Source organism: Cottoperca gobio, chromosome 16 (assembly GCF_900634415.1).
Source record: "Cottoperca gobio chromosome 16, fCotGob3.1, whole genome shotgun sequence".
In the NCBI taxonomy this organism is placed as follows: Eukaryota; Metazoa; Chordata; class Actinopteri; order Perciformes; family Bovichtidae; genus Cottoperca; species Cottoperca gobio.
Genome location: NC_041370.1, coordinates 19,824,077 through 19,846,836, shown reverse-complemented (window position 1 = coordinate 19,846,836; position 22,760 = coordinate 19,824,077). Strand labels below are relative to the sequence as shown.

General features: G+C 40.8%; 1 protein-coding gene across 1 annotated transcript in view; it reads left to right on the top strand.

Annotated features, from left to right (window-relative positions):
- Positions 1 to 22,760, top strand: part of macf1b (microtubule actin crosslinking factor 1b) — a 41,409-nt gene that overhangs the window by 8,409 nt on the left and 10,240 nt on the right. The window contains exons 4-24 of the mRNA XM_029451215.1: positions 9,886 to 9,942; positions 10,075 to 10,245; positions 10,888 to 11,054; positions 11,168 to 11,327; positions 11,437 to 11,521; positions 12,122 to 12,366; positions 12,769 to 12,888; positions 13,010 to 13,117; positions 13,227 to 13,445; positions 13,831 to 14,034; positions 17,629 to 17,860; positions 18,282 to 18,508; positions 18,604 to 18,726; positions 18,812 to 18,913; positions 19,749 to 19,850; positions 20,041 to 20,205; positions 20,403 to 20,558; positions 21,429 to 21,626; positions 22,082 to 22,210; positions 22,336 to 22,506; positions 22,591 to 22,746. Coding sequence (XP_029307075.1) covers positions 9,886 to 9,942; positions 10,075 to 10,245; positions 10,888 to 11,054; positions 11,168 to 11,327; positions 11,437 to 11,521; positions 12,122 to 12,366; positions 12,769 to 12,888; positions 13,010 to 13,117; positions 13,227 to 13,445; positions 13,831 to 14,034; positions 17,629 to 17,860; positions 18,282 to 18,508; positions 18,604 to 18,726; positions 18,812 to 18,913; positions 19,749 to 19,850; positions 20,041 to 20,205; positions 20,403 to 20,558; positions 21,429 to 21,626; positions 22,082 to 22,210; positions 22,336 to 22,506; positions 22,591 to 22,746 — 3,297 coding nt within the window. The remainder of the gene's footprint in view (positions 1 to 9,885; positions 9,943 to 10,074; positions 10,246 to 10,887; positions 11,055 to 11,167; positions 11,328 to 11,436; positions 11,522 to 12,121; positions 12,367 to 12,768; positions 12,889 to 13,009; positions 13,118 to 13,226; positions 13,446 to 13,830; positions 14,035 to 17,628; positions 17,861 to 18,281; positions 18,509 to 18,603; positions 18,727 to 18,811; positions 18,914 to 19,748; positions 19,851 to 20,040; positions 20,206 to 20,402; positions 20,559 to 21,428; positions 21,627 to 22,081; positions 22,211 to 22,335; positions 22,507 to 22,590; positions 22,747 to 22,760) is intronic.

Sequence of the window (22,760 nt, the reverse complement as noted above, 5' to 3'; positions counted from 1 at the left end):
GGTGACTCACTACAGCCAGCTCCTTTCAGATTAAGAAAGAGGGGATGGGAAATGTTGGCCTTACTTGCTCATTAAACAGCTTAAGACATTAGCTCTCCAAGTGACCCAAAGAAACAGCTATGTGTGAGTTTGGTCTTCATAATTTATGATTCCTTGGTTTTTGTACGACTGTACATCTCCAAGATTGCGAGATACAGGCTATCTTTTGTGGTGTAATTCAGGAGATACTGTGAACTCCTGCATCAGCACTGGAGTACTCAGGGGTTAAATAACTTGACCCCATAGGGGTCATTCTATTCAATTCACTCTCTCTCATCGGCCACATTGACAGTTTTCTTTTTTCTTCGCCTTTGTTTTGTTCTTTTTACCAATATTTGCAAAGATTAAGGAGTTGGGCAGGGGGTCAGAAATAGGACAGAAATGTAAGGGGCTGAGGATAGCTTTGAAAACCTGAAGCAGCTTCAAAGCAGAATGAAACAGCCTTCTTCTTTTTTTTTTATCACCACCAGCATTTTCATACCATTAGGTTTCGAATGCTTTTGATGAAGCTATGTGGACGAAAACATGAGAGACTGTTTTACAGGACTAGAAGTTTTTCAGATTTCAGCAGTAAATTATTAATCGGGCGCTGTGAGTAAAAAAGTTCTGAGCACCCACACGTAACTTCACTAATGAAAGCTGAGCTTCAGCCCACCCATCTTCAACAGACTAACAGACTAAAACTTCCTAATTGTAAGTTATTTTTAGCAACGATAGCAGCATGGTTCTAGGGTTGGCAATGTCGGTCCAACACTTTGGTCCAGACTGAAATATCTACACAATTATTGGATGGATTGTCATCCAATTCCATTTTCCATTTTTCCCCCTTTAATTATGGGGTTTCTTTTAGGAAGTTTTTCCTTGTGTGGTGCGAGGGTCTAAGGACAGAGGGTGTCGTAACCTGTACAGTCTGTAAAGCACACTGAGACAAATGTGTAATTTGTGATATTGGGCTATACAAATAAATTCGATTTGATTTGATTTGTACAGACATTTATAGTCAACACGTCCTCCTACCTAAATGACAGAATAGGTTGTTTGCCAATGACAACACATGTTCCCAAATGTTTGCAATTGCCTTGTATCTACAAAAGCACACAAAACTATGTGCTGAGGGTTACACCCTTGTTGACAGTTCTTTTTTTTTTTTTTTTAACTATTTGCTAAAAATGTGCATTGAACATTTTCAACACGTTTGCCGTTGGAGAGTACCAGCGACAGGTGCACGTTGTGAAACGGTCACAGTTTTAAACACATGGTTAATGTTGAGAATTGAAACAAAACACTTGGTAAGGTTAAGTCAACAATACTAAGTGGTTAGGTTTAGGAAAAGATCATGGTTTGAGTGGAAATAAGTACCTTTGTATGTATGTGAAGTAAGTCATTGTCAAGTTTTGGTTTTGGTTTCAACAGTTATACCACTTATACGGTAATTTTGTGGGGAGGACATTCTGTTTATGGTCCCAAAAAGATGAATACCACTTTGCTGCAAAGTCCCTCAAGGAAATATAAAGATTGCTAAATAACCACATTTTAATATAGCTTGTCGTCTTGTTTATTGAAATTGAAAATTCAATTGAGTGTTTTAACTAATATGACAGTAACATTTGAAAACATTTATCTATAGTTGACCTACAATATGTGTTTAATTCTTAAGAGGCAAAAACCCTGCATGAAGCTCCCGCAGAATATACTGGATTTAAGACTTTGTTAATGGAGTTACATCATGATCCTGTGGCCCGAATGGAATAAATCACGACCCGCATGCTGAATAAACCAAGTTTACATTGACAGGTTCAAAGAAATTTCCCCTCACATGTAACATAGAAGGCACTTTACACTGGAGCGAGTGGTATTGATTTTATAATATAATAATAATAATAATAATAATAATAATAATAATAATAATAATAATAATAATAATAATAATAAGCTTTATTTGTATAGCACCTTTCATACAAGAATTGCAGCCCAAAGTGCTTCACATCAAAAACATAACAATTAGTATAAGATTAGACAGAATAAGAGCATTTACAGCACAATAATCACAATGTAGATGTAAATGAGTCTGAAGTACCATTATAAAAATAGCCGAATTAAAATAGTATAAAATAGCAGATAAAATAGCAGATAAAATAGCAGATAAAATAGCAGATAAAATAGCAGATAAAATAGTATAAAATAGCAGATAAAAATGCAGAATTAAAATAATATAATATAGCAGAATTAAAATAGTATAAAAATAGCTGAATTAAAATAGCAGATAAAATAGCAGCCTTTAAACATTCTTTGACATTTTCATAATCCCTTTGTCTGTACTTTCATCTATATTTGTCTTTGCAAATAATCATCCACATACTTTCTTCCTATCCTTGTTCTCTGCTTCTTTCTCCCATAACATAAACTGTCTTTTATGTTCTTCCATTGTTTTCAACGCTTCAGATTTAATCTTTTTCTTTGACATTACTTTTTCCTCTTGCTCTCTCAACCTTACTTTTAACTTTCTTACTTCCTCAACACTAAATGATCCTCCTTCAGGAAAAACAAGCTTAAAAATGTATGAAATCATTTAAATTAGTTTAAAGTGGCACCATTAAAAGGCTAAGATAAAGATATATAAAATATCACCATTAAAAGGCTAAAGTAAAGAGATATAAAATATCACTATTAAAAGGCTAAAGTAAAGAGATATGTTTTAGTTTACTTTTGAAGATATTGAGCCAGCTTGCCTCCCTAATGTCTGCAGGTAAAGTGTTCCATAGCTTTGGTGCATAATTGCTAAAGGCTGTATCCCCAATTTTCTTGTGGATGTTTCTGGGAACATTTAATAAACCAGTAGTGGATGATCGTAATGTTCTTGGGGTCACATAGTTTATTAGAGAGTTGGCAGTGTAACTCGGTTCCATTGAGGGCTTTGTATACAAGAAGGAGGACCTTAAAATCAATTCTAAAAGTTACTGGAAGCCAGTGTAGAGTGGCTAACACTGGACTGATGTGATCTCTCCTCTTGGTTCTAGTCAGCAGCCTCGCTGCAGCGTTTTGGATGCATTTTATTATATCTTATGAGGTGATATATGTAATGCAAGCAGTAAGGCACATGGATATTCCACCTATTCATAGAAGATATTATCAATCCTGACTTCTCTTTCTGAGAGATTACATACAGGTTAAGGATATATTTTATGTAAAAAGATAAAGCATACAAATATGAACTAGATGTGATAGTTTATTGAATACTCAACAGTAAGGTTTCCTTCAGATGACTTCTCCTTTAACTAATCCTAACACTCAACGGGTAACCTTGGATTAGGAAGGAAGCTGAGTTGCGGGTAGCTTCGCGCATGTGTGCGTGTGTATGTTTATTGACGAGACTGTGTGAGAGAGCGTGTGGGTTTGTGTACTGTACATGCATGCATGCATTTGGTTGATCAGTCGATTGGTTGATTATTTGCTTGGATGGAGAAAGACAGAATGAAAGAGGTTATGATTTGGGGCATAAACAGTCTTTGTGATACTGTCACCTATATGCACACTTCTGTTGGGTTTCAGTGCACCTGCACGTGACGTAATTTCCAAAGACATGTTTCTGGTGTATTAAAACCAGTATAACTAATATCTGAATATACACTTGACATATTCAACAGAAAAATTTCACAAAGTTTAGTTCAAACACCAGAAAATGTGAGTAAATGTTGCTGGAATGGTGTTAGCATACAGTATGCTTGGTGTTCTGCACTTCTAAGACAAATATTGTGACTTATTGAAATGGGGCATGATAGAATTTCACCATAGGGGTCCTTCCTTTGCTTTCCCAAGCCAAAAGCAGAGAAAAGACTCTGTATTATCTTCCCATTGCTCTCTATTTTTGTGTGTGTTTGCTTCCAGCCTCTTTGTTTACGGGCCGGGATTGCAATGGCTGGGACTGAGTTGAAAAGTAATCTGAGATGTTTTACAGTAATTAGTCGTCTTTGTTGCAGCTGTGGAGACTGCTGCACTGACTCTGAATGGGGAAGAGGGGACTGCAAGGGGGTTGGGATTGAATGTGTGAGTGGGTGGGTGGCAGGGTGGGTGTGGGTCCCTTCTTTTGTAGCCTGCACTTCTCTCCCTCGCCATCGAGAGAGGGAATGGACCGAGGCAGCTGTCACTTAACATGTGAATGTTCCAAGGGCGGCCCAGGGGTCTTTAGAAAACTCTCCTTTTTTTTGCCTCCCACCCATCCCATTTTTTGCAGAAGCAGCATGGAGTTTCTGAGCCACATTCGGACCCAGAGGAGGGGCTTTGTGGGATGAGAAGGGGGGAGAGAGTGAGAGAAAAAGCCTGGGGAAGGTAAAGGGGGCACTTTGCCGCCTCGCTGCCTGGTACAGGAGCAACCTGAGCAGCAACAGCAGCAACACTGGTGAGAATATCACCGGCTCCTTGTCGTTATATGGAACTAGCTCAATCTGACCTCCATGTGAAAACTGCTCTTGGCTGGGAACTGTGGGAGTTCAACTGAGCCGTTGGAATACATTGTCTCCATCTGGGCGCACTATCCCATCGGCGGCGTTAACAAGGAAGGAATTCCTCTATCACAGCTCCCACAACAAAGAAGAAAGGGAGAGGAGCAGAGCTGGTGGGAGGAGAAGTGAAGTGAGGGGAGGGGAGGGGTGCACTGTGAAGCGAGAGGAGGACATTGTTTGCCTGTGACTGTGGGCAACGGAAAAGCATCAGTTATCAGGTCATGTGTGAGTGTGTTTAGAAAGTGTGTTTGTATGTGGGCATGTGTGAATGAGTGGACTTGATTGAGTGTGTGTTGGAGAGAGTATGCATGTGTATACTTCGTGTTTGGGTTGGAGCTGGGAGGCCGTTCAAAGGATGCTCAAACAAAGCTGGATTTTTTTTTCCCCCCTTTCTCTCCTTTTTGAATGGTGATTGAGGACCGGCTGGATTCCTTTACTCATGCTGTTTGGCTCAACTGTGCTTCAGGGTAAGTGTGGTTCACGTAAGCTTCAAACCGCCAAAACTGCCAGTAGCTCAGTGAGAGTTTGGTTTTGGACTTTGTGATTAAGGGAGCCATGTGAGTTGTGACTGTAGGATTTTCTTCACTTATTCTAACCAAATGAAAAAAACAAGTGGACCATTCTGATGTAAGTATATTTTAATTCAGTTCAACAGTTTGTTCTTTGTAAACAGTCTCTTAGCTGATTGAATTTCTTGAAAAGATTCAGTTCAAAATTTGAACATAGCTCAATAGGCATGGCCATTTTCAGTGACTATTAATTTTTCCAAAACCATGCTGACATTTGGTTCAACACAGTAGCTTTGTGTTGCATGCTTAGAGACGCTGTCTTTGAGATGAACAACGTGTGACCTTGTACAATATCCACCCTAAAATATTATGAGTCTCATGGGTGAATGCACAGCTGCCATCCTTGATTAGGGACCACTACCATGATTACTACTTCAGGACCTCCCTTAACAGAGGCAAGCACACAGCAGTGACACAACATTATGGGGCTCTACTGTTGTGATTGATGATTATTGTTCTGCTACTAATTGCAAACCCACCCATACAATGTTTATGTTGTATATGTCTTGTATCATTTAGATCATCCGTAATCCGTAAAACGAACATTAGAGTGTTGCTCATATATATATATATATATATATATATATATATATATATATATATATATATACACGTGTCTCCCATATTGATATTTAGATAAGAATTAGACATGAATTGTGAAACTGAAGTATCTAACAACGATAATTATTTGTTTGCATGAAGAAGCCCCTACGCTGTGGTTGTAATCAAATTCATCAGGAAATGGACTGCGGTCATGTATCATAAATCAGTGTTGAGAGCAGAGGAAGGGCTGGTCTGAATTAAGGGCCATTTAAAAAATAGGTTAAGTAATGGGTTGGGCAGGTCATCCGCAATACGAGTTCTGGGAGGGAAGCACTCCTATGGTGGAGTGGTTTCCTGGTGAGAGGTGCATATGAGATACGGGCATGAGGTATTTTTAAGATTTTGGTTGCCTTGATTGTACAATATTGTAGGTCATGGAATTCTTATATTATCATATGTGGGCTTTAAAATGAATAAAATGCCTTTGATATTATCTTGTATTCATATGTTGTATATTAGCATCTGAGTGGCCTAGTCTAGTAGACAAAACAATATATTTGCATATGTATTGTGCAGTCGAATGACACAACTCACATCCTCACATACGTTGCTGTGAGATCACTGTTAAGGCAAATGTGTAATTTAGCAAACGACCACACATGCACTGCAGTAACCAGACATGGCACACCCTCTATCTTGAATTGTTAACCCATACGAACACGGCCACAGACACTCTCTCGTCCCTCCTCAGGAGACCGCTGGGCAGTGATCTGAGCTAACTGGGTAATCATTGATCTTGAGTCCGGGGCTTTGTCTGGGCACCACTTTCTGATCTCACTGTGTTCTCCCCTGTGGATCCATTGACTGCATCATCTGTTCTGCAGAGTAGTGCATGATGTAGGTAATTACTAGCCTAATGCACATGGAGCCATCATATCAAACTAGGTCATGTCTTAGATTCTCATTTAGTTAAAAGCCGTGATATATCTTATAATTGTGTTACCATATTTGATTCAAATATATGGTGGATATTGACAGTAGCACAATGTAAAGTTATCCTTGGCTGCAGACTTCCTTTGTGTCTAACCTCTGGCAAAGATAAAAGAGCTGCATATTCAGCATAATTTTGTCTGCCTACTTGTTACGAACCGGCTCGGAAAGGGAAAAGGAGTAACATAAAACCAGATGGTCATGATTTAAATAGGATACATCTATTAATATAGCTGGACAATTGGCAAACAATTGCTTTTAATGACACAACAAAGAACAACAAGAGCCAATAAGGCATCAAAGCCAAACTAACAAAACAAACTCGGCACCCTAACGTGCCTAACAGAAAACGCTGCAAACTTCTCAACAACTAACGCCAAAGGTAAACCTAGTTCCAACACATAGGATACAGAACGCAGAATTTTAACCGACAATATGCAATATACAGAATCTAGTACACACGAGTACAAGGCATATGGCTGACAACACCAGCAGCCCCGACTGTCAAGCTGGCTAGGCATTTGTAGTCACTGGTCTCTCCAGTGCGCCTCGGATTGGAGAGCCGGAACAGGTGCACCCCAATCACAGCCGGTCTTCATCAAGGTGGAAGGAGGAGGTGTCGCCGCAGCCAATCAAGGGGCGGCGGTCACACATCTAAATCTGCATACTTAAATAGGGAAAACAAGGTGCATCCATAATGTAATCCCCGCAGATAAATAAGGCCGTCGCCGTAATACTACTGCATGACTAACATGTACAGTAACTCTACCCATTCAGCACTTTAAATGTGCCTCTTCTGCTTTTTCAAACCAGAAAAAAAAACCTTTCTCAGTAGCTTGAGAAGCCAACAGCCCAATTTCCCCTTTGTTGACCCAAATTGCCCCCCAACAGATCTTTAGTCACCAAGCATGACCTGAGGTGACCTGTATAATTCTGAATGGACCAGTCCAACCTCGCCTCAGAGGGAGGACCCAGCCTCGACAAGAACCCTCCCTGTGATCTCCTGATGGGCTCACCTCAGCTCCTCTAGACCAAGATAATTGCATTCACCTTTAACCCTTCCGTCAAAACAATGAAGGCACTGAGCTGACGGGGGAAGCAGACGGGCTGACACAGTTTGGAATTGTCCCTGCCAATGAGAGTTCTTTCAGTAATATAATAATATTGGTCAAACACTATGTTTACGACATCATTCTTGGATTCAAAAATCCTCATTCAGTGACTTATTAGTGAGAGAAAAGCCTAGTATCCTACTAGCTACACTTTGTGATCCCTATGGAAACACATTTAGTTAATCTTTTTTCCATAAAAAACATCATAACTTTATACTGCACTTAAAGGTATACTGTTGATTGCTGATGTTATTTCTAACTACTTACTCCCCACTGCCCCCATGCCACTCTATGTTTCTACTCCCCCTCTTATTGTCACCCCTGAGAAAGGAGGCGGTGTCTGCGTTTTTTATGGCTGTCATATTTGATCAAATCCTTAGCGGGTTTCCCAGGACTTGTGCAGGCTGAGTTAGAGAAAGAGCTGGCTGTCTGCCACCGCTTCTGCGTGCCAGGCTCAACAGTGGGATCCTCGACAAGCCTGTCACATTGATTTCTAAGCCCAGAATATTTTAGTTGGTGATGTGAGATAGATAGCATGTGTGTATGTGGTCTAAATGAAAACAAAGGGAACAGGGAATATCCAGGCCAAGTATCTCTGCTGTAGTTCCTTCTGGTCTTCCGGTGCCAAGAAAAGGGCAACGTTGGCACAGCAATTTAGCAGATAAAAGAGACTGGTTTCATTTTGTCTCATAGCAGTTTTCTGAAGATGTAAGCTGTCGCAAGCATATTTAGTGACTTTAAAGTAGGAATGCACCCTTCTCACTTTTTAGTTCCCGGAATCAATAATGCTACCTGGGATTTGGGTATCGGCCAACACCAAGTACCGACCCCATACCAGTTTTTAAATAATAGGCTGTATGCTCCACTGTGTGGAAGTGACTCATATCATTCTTGTATGTTTAAATCAACATCATGCTAAATATACTAATAATGTATGTATTTAACTAATAAATACATAGTAATAATGTACTGAATTGTTATTTATTTAATTAATAGTATCTGGCGCATTGTCATACATACCTGGTCCAGCTATTTTTGATCAGTATTAGACCGATATTCGATATCAGTATCACAGCATCTTTACTTTAAGAAGGGAAGTTGTGCTTTTTATAGGAAGAGGTTTGGTTGTTTAATTTTTTGTTGATTTACACAATGAACACTGCATGATGACCCAGAGCCCCCTTGTCTTATTTTAGGTAGCTGAAGGATCTTCCGCATGCATGGCCGAGGGGCCTTACCTCACCTATTACCTCACTAGCCTGTGGGCTGAAGGATTATGGGTAACCTGGTCAGCCGGCCCAGCTGCTTGGGCCAGAAATCCAAGCATGTGAGGTCAGACGAGGCCTTCCTCAAGGAGTGCTACCAACGACGAAGAGAGTGGCAGCCCCCGGAGCAACATGGGGAGGCTAAACCAGAAGTGGCTATCAAAGACAAAGCAACGGAGGATGCAAACAAGGAAGCAGAGGTGGAAGAAGACAAGGAGGCACAGGAAATTGATCATCAGAGGGAAGAGGGGGCTCATACTCCCATTTCGGACAAACTCCTCCGCAGCTCTCCCGCCTCCACAATCAGGAGCACCAGTACTCTGGATAATGCATGGCACAACAGCCCTTCTCCAATAAAAATATCCCGAAATGGGACACTAACAAGGAGAGCAGTGCCTCCGGAGTTTACCAGATCCCCCCTAGCTCATCCGGACAAGAACGCTGAAGAGAGGAGGGCCAGCTTTCAGAGGAGAGACTCTAGAGAAGGAAGCCCTTGGTCATGGAAGACTCTGGCATCACGAGAGGTTACAGAGGTTACAGAGGTGACGGAGACGGTCGTAACAGAAATTGTGGAAGTGACAGAGTATCCGTCTGGAGATAAGGGAGGGGACCCTATTGTCACCAGAACTGTTAGAGTCCTGAATGGTGTCGCCGAGGAACTTGCTGAGGTTGATAACAACACCAACTTTTAAACACGACACATCTCATCTTTCTTCCATTTCATCCTTTCCTCCTCTCATTTGAATTCTTACCTATTCCTAGACTCTTTCTTTAGAAGCAATGTTTTGTCTCTATAACATCATGGTGGGTATGTTTCAAACAGTGACTTTATGAATTGAAACAAATGTTGACTGTCTCTATTTTGTAGCTCCAAAGTGATGGACACTCAAGCTCAGACCAGGATTCCAGCCTGGATAGATGGAGGGTATGTTTTTAATCATTACTGTTTTCTCCTCTTACAACAGTAAAACCGATCATGTTTTACATGGAATCATTCGCCGACAGTACTTTCATTCATTCGTACTTCAGCTAATACTTTGTAATGGTCTCTCTCAAGGGAACAAGATCGGTTTTGGCACTGAGGGATATGTCAACAGATTCTGAGACATTTCTACAAAACTTGGAAGCTTTACTCACATGGGTCTGTGAGATAGAGGAACTCACAGCCAATCAGAAACCCCCATCCTCAGAGGTCAAAGTGGTGAAAGCACAGCTCCAAGAACAAAAGGTCTGTTCACACATAACCTCATTTCTTGTTCCAAAACAACGTATTGGAAGTACTGTAGTAGTGGGAATACACCTGAAAGGTTTTCCTACAGAAAGCCGTGCTGAGGTCATGGAAAATGCTAAACTGCTTTCTTAACAACATTCAGTTCTATTCAGTGGTGAATGGCTGGCGTTCATAGCCACACTAAGCTTCTTCAGTAAGTCTTTGTGTACATTTCCTGGGGGTATGAAAAAAGTCTCTCACCTTTCAGCTATAGTCACACCCAATGTCAGCTCTTTGGATGAGGTGAAACCTGCCTGGCTCTTGACAATGTAAGCTTGACACACGAGACAGGGCTTCCTCCAAACTTACACAAAGCCAGATAAAACAAGAATGGGGAGTTGATAACTGAAATTCTTACTGGAAGCAATGTCATTTCCTCAAAACCTCAAATATAAGGTAACATTTTCTGCAGTACTGATTTGATTTAACACAGAAAATAGCTTTCCGTAGGGGCTTTGAAATATTTATCACTTGTGTTTATTCTTGAATTATCAGTCTTTCTAGTAATAGGGGTAACTATTACAGACTCCTCCATCTATAATAAACCTTTTTGATTTCATGAAGTCTGGCTTTATCTGAGCGCATTCTGTTCTTTTACAGCTCCTGCAGCGCCTCCTAACAGACCGAAGGCGTAGTATGGACTCCATGATGTTGGAGGGCCCTCGGCTTGTAGAGGCCCACCCAGGAGAGGAAGGGGAGCAGGAGAAGGTCATGCTCTCCACTCTCAAACAGAAGTGGGAGGCTTTACAGCTAGGGGCAGAGCAAAGGTCAGCTACTTTTAGCCTACTGGCAATGCCACATTTACATTTGGCAAAACGTACTGCATGATACAATTATTACTCACCAATGGTAGCAATCAATGAACATTTTGTTGCTGTAGGAGAGCGAGTCTGGAGCTCATTCTGCCCAGGGCCCGGCTCTTCCAAGAAGGAGTAGACAGCTTGCAGCAATGGCTCATATCTGTGGAACAGGCCCTAGCTGAACTACGGAATGCAGAGAGAGTGATGCTGCATCTCTCAGAGGCCACAAACAGGGCCAAGGTTGGAACTCTTCCATGTATGGTTCAACAGCATTGTACAGTATAGTAAATGTGCATTGTGCTGTTTGAGTAGAAAAGTACAACTTTGACATGTTTTCACTTTCTTTTAGGCTGTTGTTGAAGAGATTCAAGTCAAAACTGCTGAGCTAGGGAAAATACAAAAGTCAGGACATAATCTGATGGATGCCATTGCAGGTAATGTGTACTACATAAAGTAAAAGCTAATGGTCATTGATAATGGATAAATATTAGTTAAAATGACAATACCAAATAATATTTCTATAACTGCCAGTAGCATTAGCAGGCAATTTTACTGCAAAATGTTCAAATCTATTCATAATAATATACATACTCGTACAACAGATTTTGTATGGAATCTGATTAAAATGTCAAAACAGTATAACCAATCCAGATGCATTTCCAACATATGGTAGGCTATAGTACTGAATAAACTATAGTAATCAATACTACAACACATATTTAGTAATGCCTATGTCAGTAAATAAAAGTACATCCTACATAGCACTTTGAGTTTTGTTAGCACTTTGAGTTTTGTTTACGCAAATGAAAAGTGCATTATAGTGTATTATTATTATTATTATTATTATTATTATTATTATTATTATTATTATTATTATTATTATTATTATTATTATTATTATTATTATTATTATCCTATTAATTCTAAAGACACTGTCTTACAATGATTTTTAACATTAATGTCTGCAAAAATATGTTGGTCTTTCCCTATGACTGCTGATATGCCCAATGTTTGTGATTTTTCCTTTGTTTCAGAGGAAGAAGCCCAGCAGGTGCAGGAGAAGATGGATGCTCTGCGTATCCGCTGCTCTGTGCTAAGTCTAAGCAGTCTGGATGTGCTGCAGAGGCTGGAGCAGGCCCTGGAGGCCTCCAGTCGCTGTACCTCCAGCCAGGAGGACCTCCACCTGTGGCTGGGCCGCATCGAGAGGGAGCTCCTGGGCGCAGCAGGAGCGCAGACACATGCTGGAGATGCAGTACTATGTGCAGCTGAAAGAAAGAGGGTTATGTTTCCACTCTATCCTATAATAAAATGTCTTGTAAAATGTATTTCAATGTCATTCTTCAATTCTTTTTATGTTATTTTCATAGTTTTTAGTATTCTGTACATATGTTTTTATATTTCATTTGTTCAATTGCTGCTTTTACACTCTCTTACACTTAAGTTTATACTTAAGTTCTAATGTTCAAGAACTGTGGAACATGAAACCTTAATTTGTTTAGCCATCATATTATTTGATTTAATTTTAATTATGATTAGTTATATCCAAGAATGATACTAATGCCATTATGTGCTGCCAAGTCAGAAATAATAGTATCAGGTTTCAATTATGACATTGTACATATATTATGTTATAAATTAGATGTTATTATTGTTATGCTAACATACAGTATATTCTTATCAGCTGGAACAGGCAGTGGTGAAGGAGATGGCTTGGTTCAGAGACACAGCGCTGAGTCTGGAAAAGCTGAAAACCATTCACCTGGAGCCAAAGCTCATAGCAGAACAACTCTATGAGCAGAAGGTCGGGACATTATACACTTATAACTGACTTACTAATAAACTAAATCAATATTTTTCCACTTTGACTAAAAAAACATTACATATGTGTGCAATTTGAATTTGATGTATTATCTCCTGAACAGATTTTGTCAGTGGAGATTCTCCAACACCGGTTCAACATTGAGAAGATGTTGAAGATTGCTGAAATCCTGCTGACGTACAGTGATGAAGGAGAACCAGGCGATTTGCAGGTATTCTCCACACTTCATTTAATGCATCCAATGTACTGATAATGTACACAAATCTACTTTTAAGGTGTTTATATTTTAAGTTAATTTATGCTGTCACCTCTCTGCACAGACCCCACTAGATGCCTTACAGGAGCAATGCAACACCACCTCAGCCACCAATTCCCATGTGGTCCTGCAACTTGAACACACTCAGTCACTTCTTCTCCAATTCTCAGACGGCCTCACTGAGGTTTCGCCCTGGCTCGAAGAAACTCAAACCGTAATTGGCCAGCTCTCCCTGAGCACAATCAGCTATGAGGCATTTCGGGAACAACAGGACCTCTTACAGGTAGAAGAAACCTGCCTTACCACATTAGTGTGCCAGCTTTTCTCTTCTTTTTTTTATCATACCTTCTTTTGTCCAGTTCAACAAAGAAGTCCTTTTATACTTCACAGTCTGTCACCATTTTCCTCTAGCTGAATGAGCTGTTCTGTTCAAGTAGAGTTCATTAGTCTAATCTACTTCCTGACTGGGTTACTGTTCCACCTGTGCACTTCACTATAATGACATTTCAGTTTTGTCAAGTAAGCCATGTAAAGTGAGATAAAGTGATTATTTTTCAAACTTCCTCTGTTTATTTTAGGGATTAAACTGAAATCAGGCTCTTTCTTAAAATAAATCCTGCTCTCCACATTGTTATTAAACCCTTCTTTTGTATCTCTTTTCTGCTAAGGGTCTGAGAGAGTCTATAGCAGAACACAGACCCTTGATTGCACGCTTATGCTCTCTGGCAAAACGCTTGTCAGAACTGAACCCCATCCAGGGGGATGAGTTCTGTCGACAGGCAGCAGAGGCAGAGGAGCAGCATAGAGCCATCAGAGACCGGGTCAGAGAGACTGCTAATGTACTCGAGGAGTCATTGCCTCGATTCACGCAGGTAAGAATACTTGCAGTGTAAATATCACTAATGAAAAGGATGACAAAATATTTTTGTCAATTACCTTTTTCTCTATGACTAACAGGGACTGTCACTATCACTAACTGTGACAATATCAACATGCAATATTGTTGCTGAAAAGAGACAACACTAAATGTAGTTTAAAGCGTAATACAAACGTAACCAGTCTCTCTATTCATTGACGTTGACGGAAAAAAAAGGAGAAAAAATATTATAGCATATTTCTTTCAATGCAGCAGTTCCATTTCCTGTGCTGCATCATATCAGGAATACACTGGCAGCACACAATGAGCGAAGTCGGAGTAACTTACTTATCTTAAGTTAAAGTTAAGTATGACAGCACCATACAAGCAAAGATAAGACGAATAATAATAATAATAATAATACATTTTATTTATAGAGCGCTTTTAAAAGGTACTCAAAGACGCTTAATATATAACATATAACATTACAAATTACATTAAGAAAAACAGGACATCAACATTAAAAATACATAGAAGTAATTACACATTAAAAGCAGATCTGAAGAGGTCGGTTTTGATTTGGGATTTGAACATGGTAAGATCGGTACAGTCATGGATGTTTGGGGAGTGAGTTCCAGAGGGAGGGGGCGACGATGGAGAAGGTTCTGTCACCCCAGGTCCGGAACTTGGTCCTTTGTGGCAGGGACAGGAGGTTGGCGTCGGAGGAACGGAGGGTGCGAGTGGGAGTGTGGTGATGGAGCAGGTCGGTGAGGTAGGAGGGGGCCTGGTTGTGGAGGGCTTTGTAGGTGAGGAGGAGGATTTTAAAATAGATGCGTTGGGGGACTGGGAGCCAGTGGAGGTTCTGCAGGACAGGGGTGATATGGTCACAGGAGCGGGTGTGGGTGAGGAGACGGGCGGCAGAGTTTTGGATGTGTTGAAGTTTTTTGATTAGTTTGGATGGTGTGCCGTAGAGGAGGCTGTTGCAGTAGTCAAGTCTGGGTAAGATGAAGGCGTGGATGAGGGTTTCGGCAGCAGGGAAGGAAAGTGATGTGCGGAGAAAAGCTATATTTTTTAGATGAAAAAAGGCAGTTTTGGTGATCTGATTAATGTGGTTCGTGAAGGTGAGGTTGCTGTCGAAAATGACTCCAAGGTTCCGGATGTGTGGGGAGGGAGACAGAGTGGAGTTGTCAATGGTAAGGGAGAAATTATTGTTGTTTTTTCTGAGGGATTTGGGACTGATAATGAGCATGTCAAATGTATCACAGTTTTAGAAAGTTGTTTTGCATCCATGATTTTATTTCAGTGAGACAGTTGGTCAGAGTGGAGAGGGTGACAGTGGTGATGGATTTTATAGAGATGTAGAGCTGGACATCGTCGGCGTAGCAATGGAATGGAGGCCATGGCGGCGTATGATGTGACCGAGGGGGAGGAGGTAGAGGATGAAGAGGAGAGGACCAAGCCCCGAACCCTGGGGGACTCCTTGGGACAGGGGAGCAGGGGAGGAGGTGCAGTTGTTGAAGTTGATGAACTGTTGCCGGTTTGTGAGGTAAGACTTCAGCCAGGAGAGAGCAGTGCCGGTGATGTTTAGGGAGGTTTCGAGACGGGAGAGCAGGATGGTGTGGTGAATGGTGTCAAAAGCTGCAGTGAGGTCGAGGAGGATGAGAATGGTGAGGTGTCCAGAGTCGGAGGATTGGAATGGTTCAAACAGATCATTGGAGTTGAGATGGGTTTTGAGTTGCGTTGAGACTACGCGTTCAAGGTTTTTTAAGGATGGGGGTGACAGCAGCCAGTTTACGTGAAGGGGGGACTGAACCAGAGCTGAGTGGAGTTGATGATGAGAGTGATGAGTGGAGAAATTGCTGAGAGACAGTTCTTGACGAGATGGGAGGGGATGGGATCCAAAGTGCAGGTGGAAGTTTTCATGCCGATCATGATGTTGGAGAGCTCCATTGGGGACACAGGGGAGAACTGAGATAGGGTCTGAGTGTTAGAAGGGGGGAGAGCATGGTCGGAGGTGGGGAGGTGGTCATGTTGCTGTAGATGGTGTCTATTATTGATTGAAAAATTGAAAGAAAACAGTTGTACTTGTCAGTTGTGAAGGATATGGAGGTAGTGTCGCTTGGTTTCAGAAGTTTGTTGATGGTGGAGAAGAGAGCCTTGTGGTTGGAGGAGCCGGAGTGTATGAGTTGAGAGTAGTAAGAGGACCGGGCTGTGTTGAGGGCAGTTTTGTATTCTTGTAGGTAGTCTGTGTATGCTTGGCGGTGAACTGTTAAACCAGTTTTCTTGCAGAGTCTTTCAAGCTGACTTTCGGGATTTCATTGTGTGGAGTTCAGGAGTATACCAGGGAGCTGAGTGAGTGAATGTGACAGTTTTGGTTTTGATGGGAGCCAGTTGATCAAGACAGAAGGAGAGTGTGTTGTTGTAATAATGAACCAGTTCTGTGGGCTTATCAGACAGCAGGGAAGGGGAGGCGGACAGTGTACTGGAAATCGCATCAGAGAGAGCGGTGGGGGAGAGAGATTTGATATTTCTGAAACTTATATTCCATTTTTCTTTGGGGGTGGGGATTGGGACATCGATGTCAATGGTGATTGCCAGATGATCGGAGATGTTGAGGTTGAGGCTGGAGAGTTGGTGAATTGTCATACCAGCTGAGCAGATCCAGGATGTGATCGCGGCTGTGGGTGGGGAAGTTGATGTGTTGGGTGAAGTTGAGGCAATGGAGCAGTTCCAGAAAGTCTATGGCAGGTTTGCAGTTGTCATCGACATGGATATTGAAATCCCCAGGAGGAGAACAGAGGGTGAAATTGCACAAATCTGGGTCAGAAATTCAGAGAGGTCGCATAGAAAGGAGGGGTTTGGCTTGGGGGGGCGGTAAATAATGGCAGTGACCAGGGGAGTGGAGAGTTTATAGGCGAGGTGTTCAAATGAAGGAGCAGCAGGAGTGGAAAAGGTGATTATTTTAATGTCCTTTCTGTAGACTGCAGCAACACCACCTCCCCGCCCTTGAAGACTAGGTTTATCGATGTATGTGAATCCGGTGGGTGTGGTCTGGTTGAGTGAAAAATAGTCCATGGGTTTGTGCCAGTGAGACAGAGGAAGTCCAGGTTGTGGTCGGTGATGAATTCATTTAGAATGAGGGTTTTTTTGTTGAGTGAACGGGTGTTGAACAGGGCCAGTTTTAGATGATGTTGTTGCTTTGTGATCGGAAATTGGACAGATCCACGTGCTGTTTGTTGTGATGACGTAATGCGGAAGTGGGGATGCGACGGGATGGCCACAATGACGGGATGGAGTTTGGGGACGTGAAGTTGTAGGTGAAGAAGCGGCCAGAGCCTCTGTATGGTGGATGGGTTCTGCGGAGTATTCCAGAAGAAGTAAGATAAGAATAAAATGCCCAGACTTTTAGTCAACTAAAACAAAAACAAAAATAGTATGAGGTTGACTACATATCAAAACTGACAAGGACCTTTGACACAGGAATAAGAATAAAACAATAACTCAGTAAATGCTTGGATAATGCAGAAAATGCTATAAGTAGCCATACACTTTGCGCTATATCGCAAACACACACAAGCATGCAATTTCACATATTTTCTTGTGTCTATAGCTGAATGAGAGGATGAACCTTATCAGAGAGAGTCTTGATCGTCTGCGCAGTCGCATACAGACTGCCACCTCTCTTCAAGGCCTCACCCCAAGGATCCAGGAGCAGCTACAGGACAACAAGCACAGCCTGGCCGAGCTGTCCAAGCTGGAACTGGGCCTCGGTAGTGTCAAGACACAGGCAGATGAACTGCTAGCTAACACGCAGGCAGCTGGTGATGGATCTGTCGGCACAGGTATTCTTCTCAGAAATGATATTGTTTGTATACAGTTATGTACAGAAGCCCTGAGAGGCATCCATTTTCTAAATCTGATCTGAATTGTTTTCTCTCCTGTGTTTATGTGTTTTATAATCTTCCTAATCCTTAAAAAAATGTTTTATCTGTGAAACAGGTGGGAAAAGTTTTTGTCAGGAAGTGTTTGTTATTGTAATATACATTTCGGCCACAGGAGGCTGAAGTGGCACAAATTGAGTTTCACAGATAAAAAAAACTATAATTAAGGAACTTATAAAGATTTTCCTTTTCTATCACTTGCCTGCCAGGTCTTTCTTATATACGATACTGTCCTACTACACACGGGGCTACAAGTAGCAATGCTACTCTGGAAAAAGGGCCGATTATCAGCAACACCCCTGTTATATCCTTGTGATTTTAGCAATCCAGGCGCGAGTATCCAGCCTGTCCCAGATGTGGGATGAGACGCATACTCAGGCCCAGGAGAGGGAAAGCTGGCTGCTCAAACTCTTGGATCTCGCCTTGAAGTTCTGGAGCGACATCAGTGATGTCACCGCTGCTCTCAATTATGCTCAGCAGGCAGTTTTGGATCTCAATGCCAGTCGGAGAGAATCCGAAACAATCCGTCAGAGCCTCGAAACCATGCAGGTTAGTCTGTTAGCCCTCAAAAGTAACATGTATAAGAAACACACGTTGTTATACAAAAGACACTGTATAACCTTTTCCATCTTTTCAACTGATAGACTCTCAGGGAGGACGTTGACAGTTTACAGGGAGATCTGGACATACTTGGTGTTTTGGGAATGGACCTGATGTCAGCATGTGGTGATACAGACAAGCCAGATGTCACAAAGAGCTTGGATGAAGTAAGATATATATCTAAGAGAAATCATTTTAACTCATGATGTTGTGTTGTCTAACTTATAACCTTGTCTGTTTGGTGTCTTAAAGCTTTATTGCACGTGGAACAACTTGAGCAAACTGTGGAACGAATGTCACAAAAAGCTGGAGGAGTCCTTGCACATGGCATTACATTATCAAGACACTATGCAGGTGAGTGTCTATATACAGTGTATGTGTACTGTATGTATATGCATACTCGTATTCTAACAATACTTCATGGTCAGTATCATAGCCATACCAAACAGGCCATCCCAGCCTGACTCAGACAGTGTTATGGCATCCTGCCAAAGACCAAGCTATTTCTTTATTCCGTTTAGACTCTTACTCCCTGTGGCCTTACTTTTGAGTGACTGACACATTCTGTGGTCCTCTGCCAAAAGGCAAATGAGTTTAATGGTGCGAACGGCGTGAGACAGTGCAAAGAGAACTATGTGAAATGTATCCAGCTGTATATGCCAACAGGGTTACATGTTTTACTGTTGAGAACAACATTTGTTCAATGTGAAAATCTCACAACTCAGCAAGAATTCAGTGCTGAGTGGAACAAATGGAGCTTTCAGCTACTACAGTACGCTCCAGACACTGGAACACGCTGCTCTAGCTATATTAAATATGTAAGCATTAATGTTTATGTAGTACATTTTTATCTCTTTGCACTACCACTTTTATTCATTTTATTTAACTGCCTTTTTATTGGATCTATTATTTTTGTATCTTTTTGTTTTGAATACCATGCTTAAAACTACACTTTGAGGTGCATTTTATATGAAAGGTGCTTATACAAATACAGTTGTTATTATTATTATTATTATTATTATATTACTATATGACTATTATTACTATTATTATTATTATTATTATTATTATTATTATTATTATTATTATTATTATTATTATTATTATTATTATTATTATTATTAAGGGCTAAGTGATTGCAAAGTATCTAATTTATTGTGCTTTGATTATGTTCTTCTTCTGCCAATAGGGTCTTTTTGAGTGGTTGAAGTCAGCTGAGCTGAGGTCAACTGAAGACTTCATGGTAGGAACTGACCTGGAATCAGTCAAAGAGCAGCTACGTGACTTTAAGGTGAGTTCATATGCTGAGGTACACCCGCAACCAGCAATGATCAATATTTTTCTCAATATGTTGGCCTTATATTATACAGAGACAGTGCTGTTTTGCTTATGTGGGTTGTCTCTCATTATAACAGAAACACATCAGTCATGACAATGGCTAATTTCTAAACATATATTCTTTTTTATATTCTTTCCCTCAGGAATTTAAGCGAGAACTTTACCAGAAGAAAATAGAGATAGAAAGCCTGAACCATCGCTTCGTGTGTCGCCTGTCTCCAGGCTCGGAGCGTCCAGGCTCCGTGTCGCCGCTGTGTGACTTCAGACAGCGCTGGGATGGATTGGAGTCAGAGACTGTCAGCAGACAGGTGAGAATGTGCAAGCAGATGTTATGTAATATTAATATTAACATGCAACTATAAACCATTATATGCACAATGTCACCATGCTATTCATGAACATGTGATGTGACTTCAACAACAGACAGCACCCTCAGGATAAACTACATTTAGCTGGAAAAGTAAATCAAAGTATATTTAACTTTTTTTTCCTATGTTGACATTAGCATCAGCTGGAGTGTGCTCTGCTGGGTCTGGGTCAGTTCCAAAACACACTGGATGAGCTTCACACATGGCTGTCCCGAACTGCTGAACAACTGCAGGGCAGCCAGCCAATCAGCATTGACCTGCAGGCCTGTGAAATAGAGCTGGCCAAACACAAGGTTGGTGGTGGCTAAATACAATATAATATATGATGGAGCTCCTTTTGTCTCAGAAAGCATTGAATCCAGTAACTCTTAATATTTCTTTTCACTTTTACCATTAAAAATGCCAGTTGTTTACATAATATTACTGTTGTTATGAAGAAAACAACACCATAATTGAATTATTTTCTGTATAATAAATAATAGGGGATTTTTTTTAGTTATTGTTTATTTTATCAAATAAAATTTAAAAACTCCCACGTGCTACTTTAGATGATAACAATGTCCCCTCCCTAAAACTGCTATAAAAAATAATATATATTTATATTATTTTCCACTTTCATTGTTACAGTTTTTACTCAACATCAGTCCTGATCACAAATATTCATTTATTTTCAGAAGTTTAAACCTTTAAGTGCCAGTTTTAGAATTATTTTCTGTATACTAAATGCTAAGGGGATTTTTTTCAGTCTGAGATATGTCATTGATACATAATACAGCATCAATGCCCCTCGTGGAAACCAGGAAAATAGAAAGTATTTGCCCCATGGGGCAAACATGAAAACATTGCTCAATTTAGTGGAAGATAGTAAAAACTACAATTTTGAAGCAAGGGCTCTATATTGAAAGCGTTAACACAGCCAAAATGATTGGACAATTAAAAGCTGGAAATGTCTCTAGTGAGGCACATGAGTTAACTTCCTCATAGAGCTGTGGGTTTATCTGCTAAATAGCATCAAACACTTACCCTTGAACACATAACAGACTTCTGTCTGCTGAAGGTGTTCACTATGATGTCTGTCTGTACATTGCACATTATTTCTGCTAACACCTCCAAGCAATACATTTCAATTACACTCTTCCTCTTCTGCTTCTTCCTCTCACAAGGTCTTGCGTAATGATGTAATGTCCCATGTTCGCACGATGGAGTCCCTGAACCGGGCAGGCAGGGAGCTGCTGGAGGTCGGGTCCGGGGACAGCCCTCATGGTCTGCAGTCTCGGCTGGAGCAACTAAATGACAGCTGGGAGTTTGTCCGCTGTGAGACTGAACGCAGGCAGCTGGAGTTAGAGAACAAACTGAGTCAGGTGAAGAGAGAAACACAGATATGTTTATTTTCTTACAAACGTCACAAAGTAGTATAAAAATAATAACTATATATAGTAAATCTTTACGCTATATATTATAAACACTTGATGTTTCTCTGTCAGTTTATTATGGCGCCCTCTTGTGCTGATTGTAGGTTAACATAACAATTTATAAAGGTGAGTTCAAACTAAACTGGTGGACTTTAAGGTCATAAAGGAAGGCAAAGTTTAAAATTAAATAATAAATCAAACCATATCTACAAATAAAAGTGCATCTTATAAACATATACTACTTTGTCAGTTGGCAGCCATTGTTCGACTTATTTTTTAAATAAAATATATTGCAAGCTTGATTCAATTAATGTTATATGATGAAACTTTGTGCTATAATTAAGGCTACAGTGAGACAAATCATCATAGGAGATTTTGCTTACATTCTGTCGTTTCTTCTGCAGGTACAAGATGTTACAATGGAGATTCAGGATCTCCTGCAGTGGCTGGAGAACACAGACCTGAGACTGTCCTCCTCTAAAACCATGTGGGGCATGCCGGACTCTGCCAGTGAAAGGCTCAATGCACACTTGGTAAAACGGACCAGACTTTTAACTGTACAAACAAACAGAGGAACACAAGACATTTGTAACCCAGTAAAAAAAATACTTCTTCTCTGAGTGATTGACATTGTTATTCTTCTTCTCTCCCTTAAAAGGAGTTGTACAATGAGATGGAGTCAAAGCTCCACGCCTACACAGATGTGAAGAACGCCATCCACAGGATGCTGGAGAGCAGCAACGTTGTGAGGGGATCGAGCACCGAGCACAGCTTATCTATTCTCGAACAGAAATGGGCGTCTGTTTACAGCAAAGTCCAGGAGCGAAAGGTTATTTAACTTCCCATGTGTATTAAGGATTTATCTTTTATTTAGTGCACGATTACATCTGATATTATCATGCTGTTCCCACAGGCAAGGCTTATAGAAGGATTGAGTCTGGCCAAGGACTTCCACAGTAACGTCCAAGAACTTCTCACTAAGATAAGCAAGTGTGAGGAGTCCATTGGGCTTCTTCCTGCTCCCAGCTTTGTTCTTGACAAAGTTTGTACTCAACTGCAGGAGCACAGAGTAAGTGGTGCTGT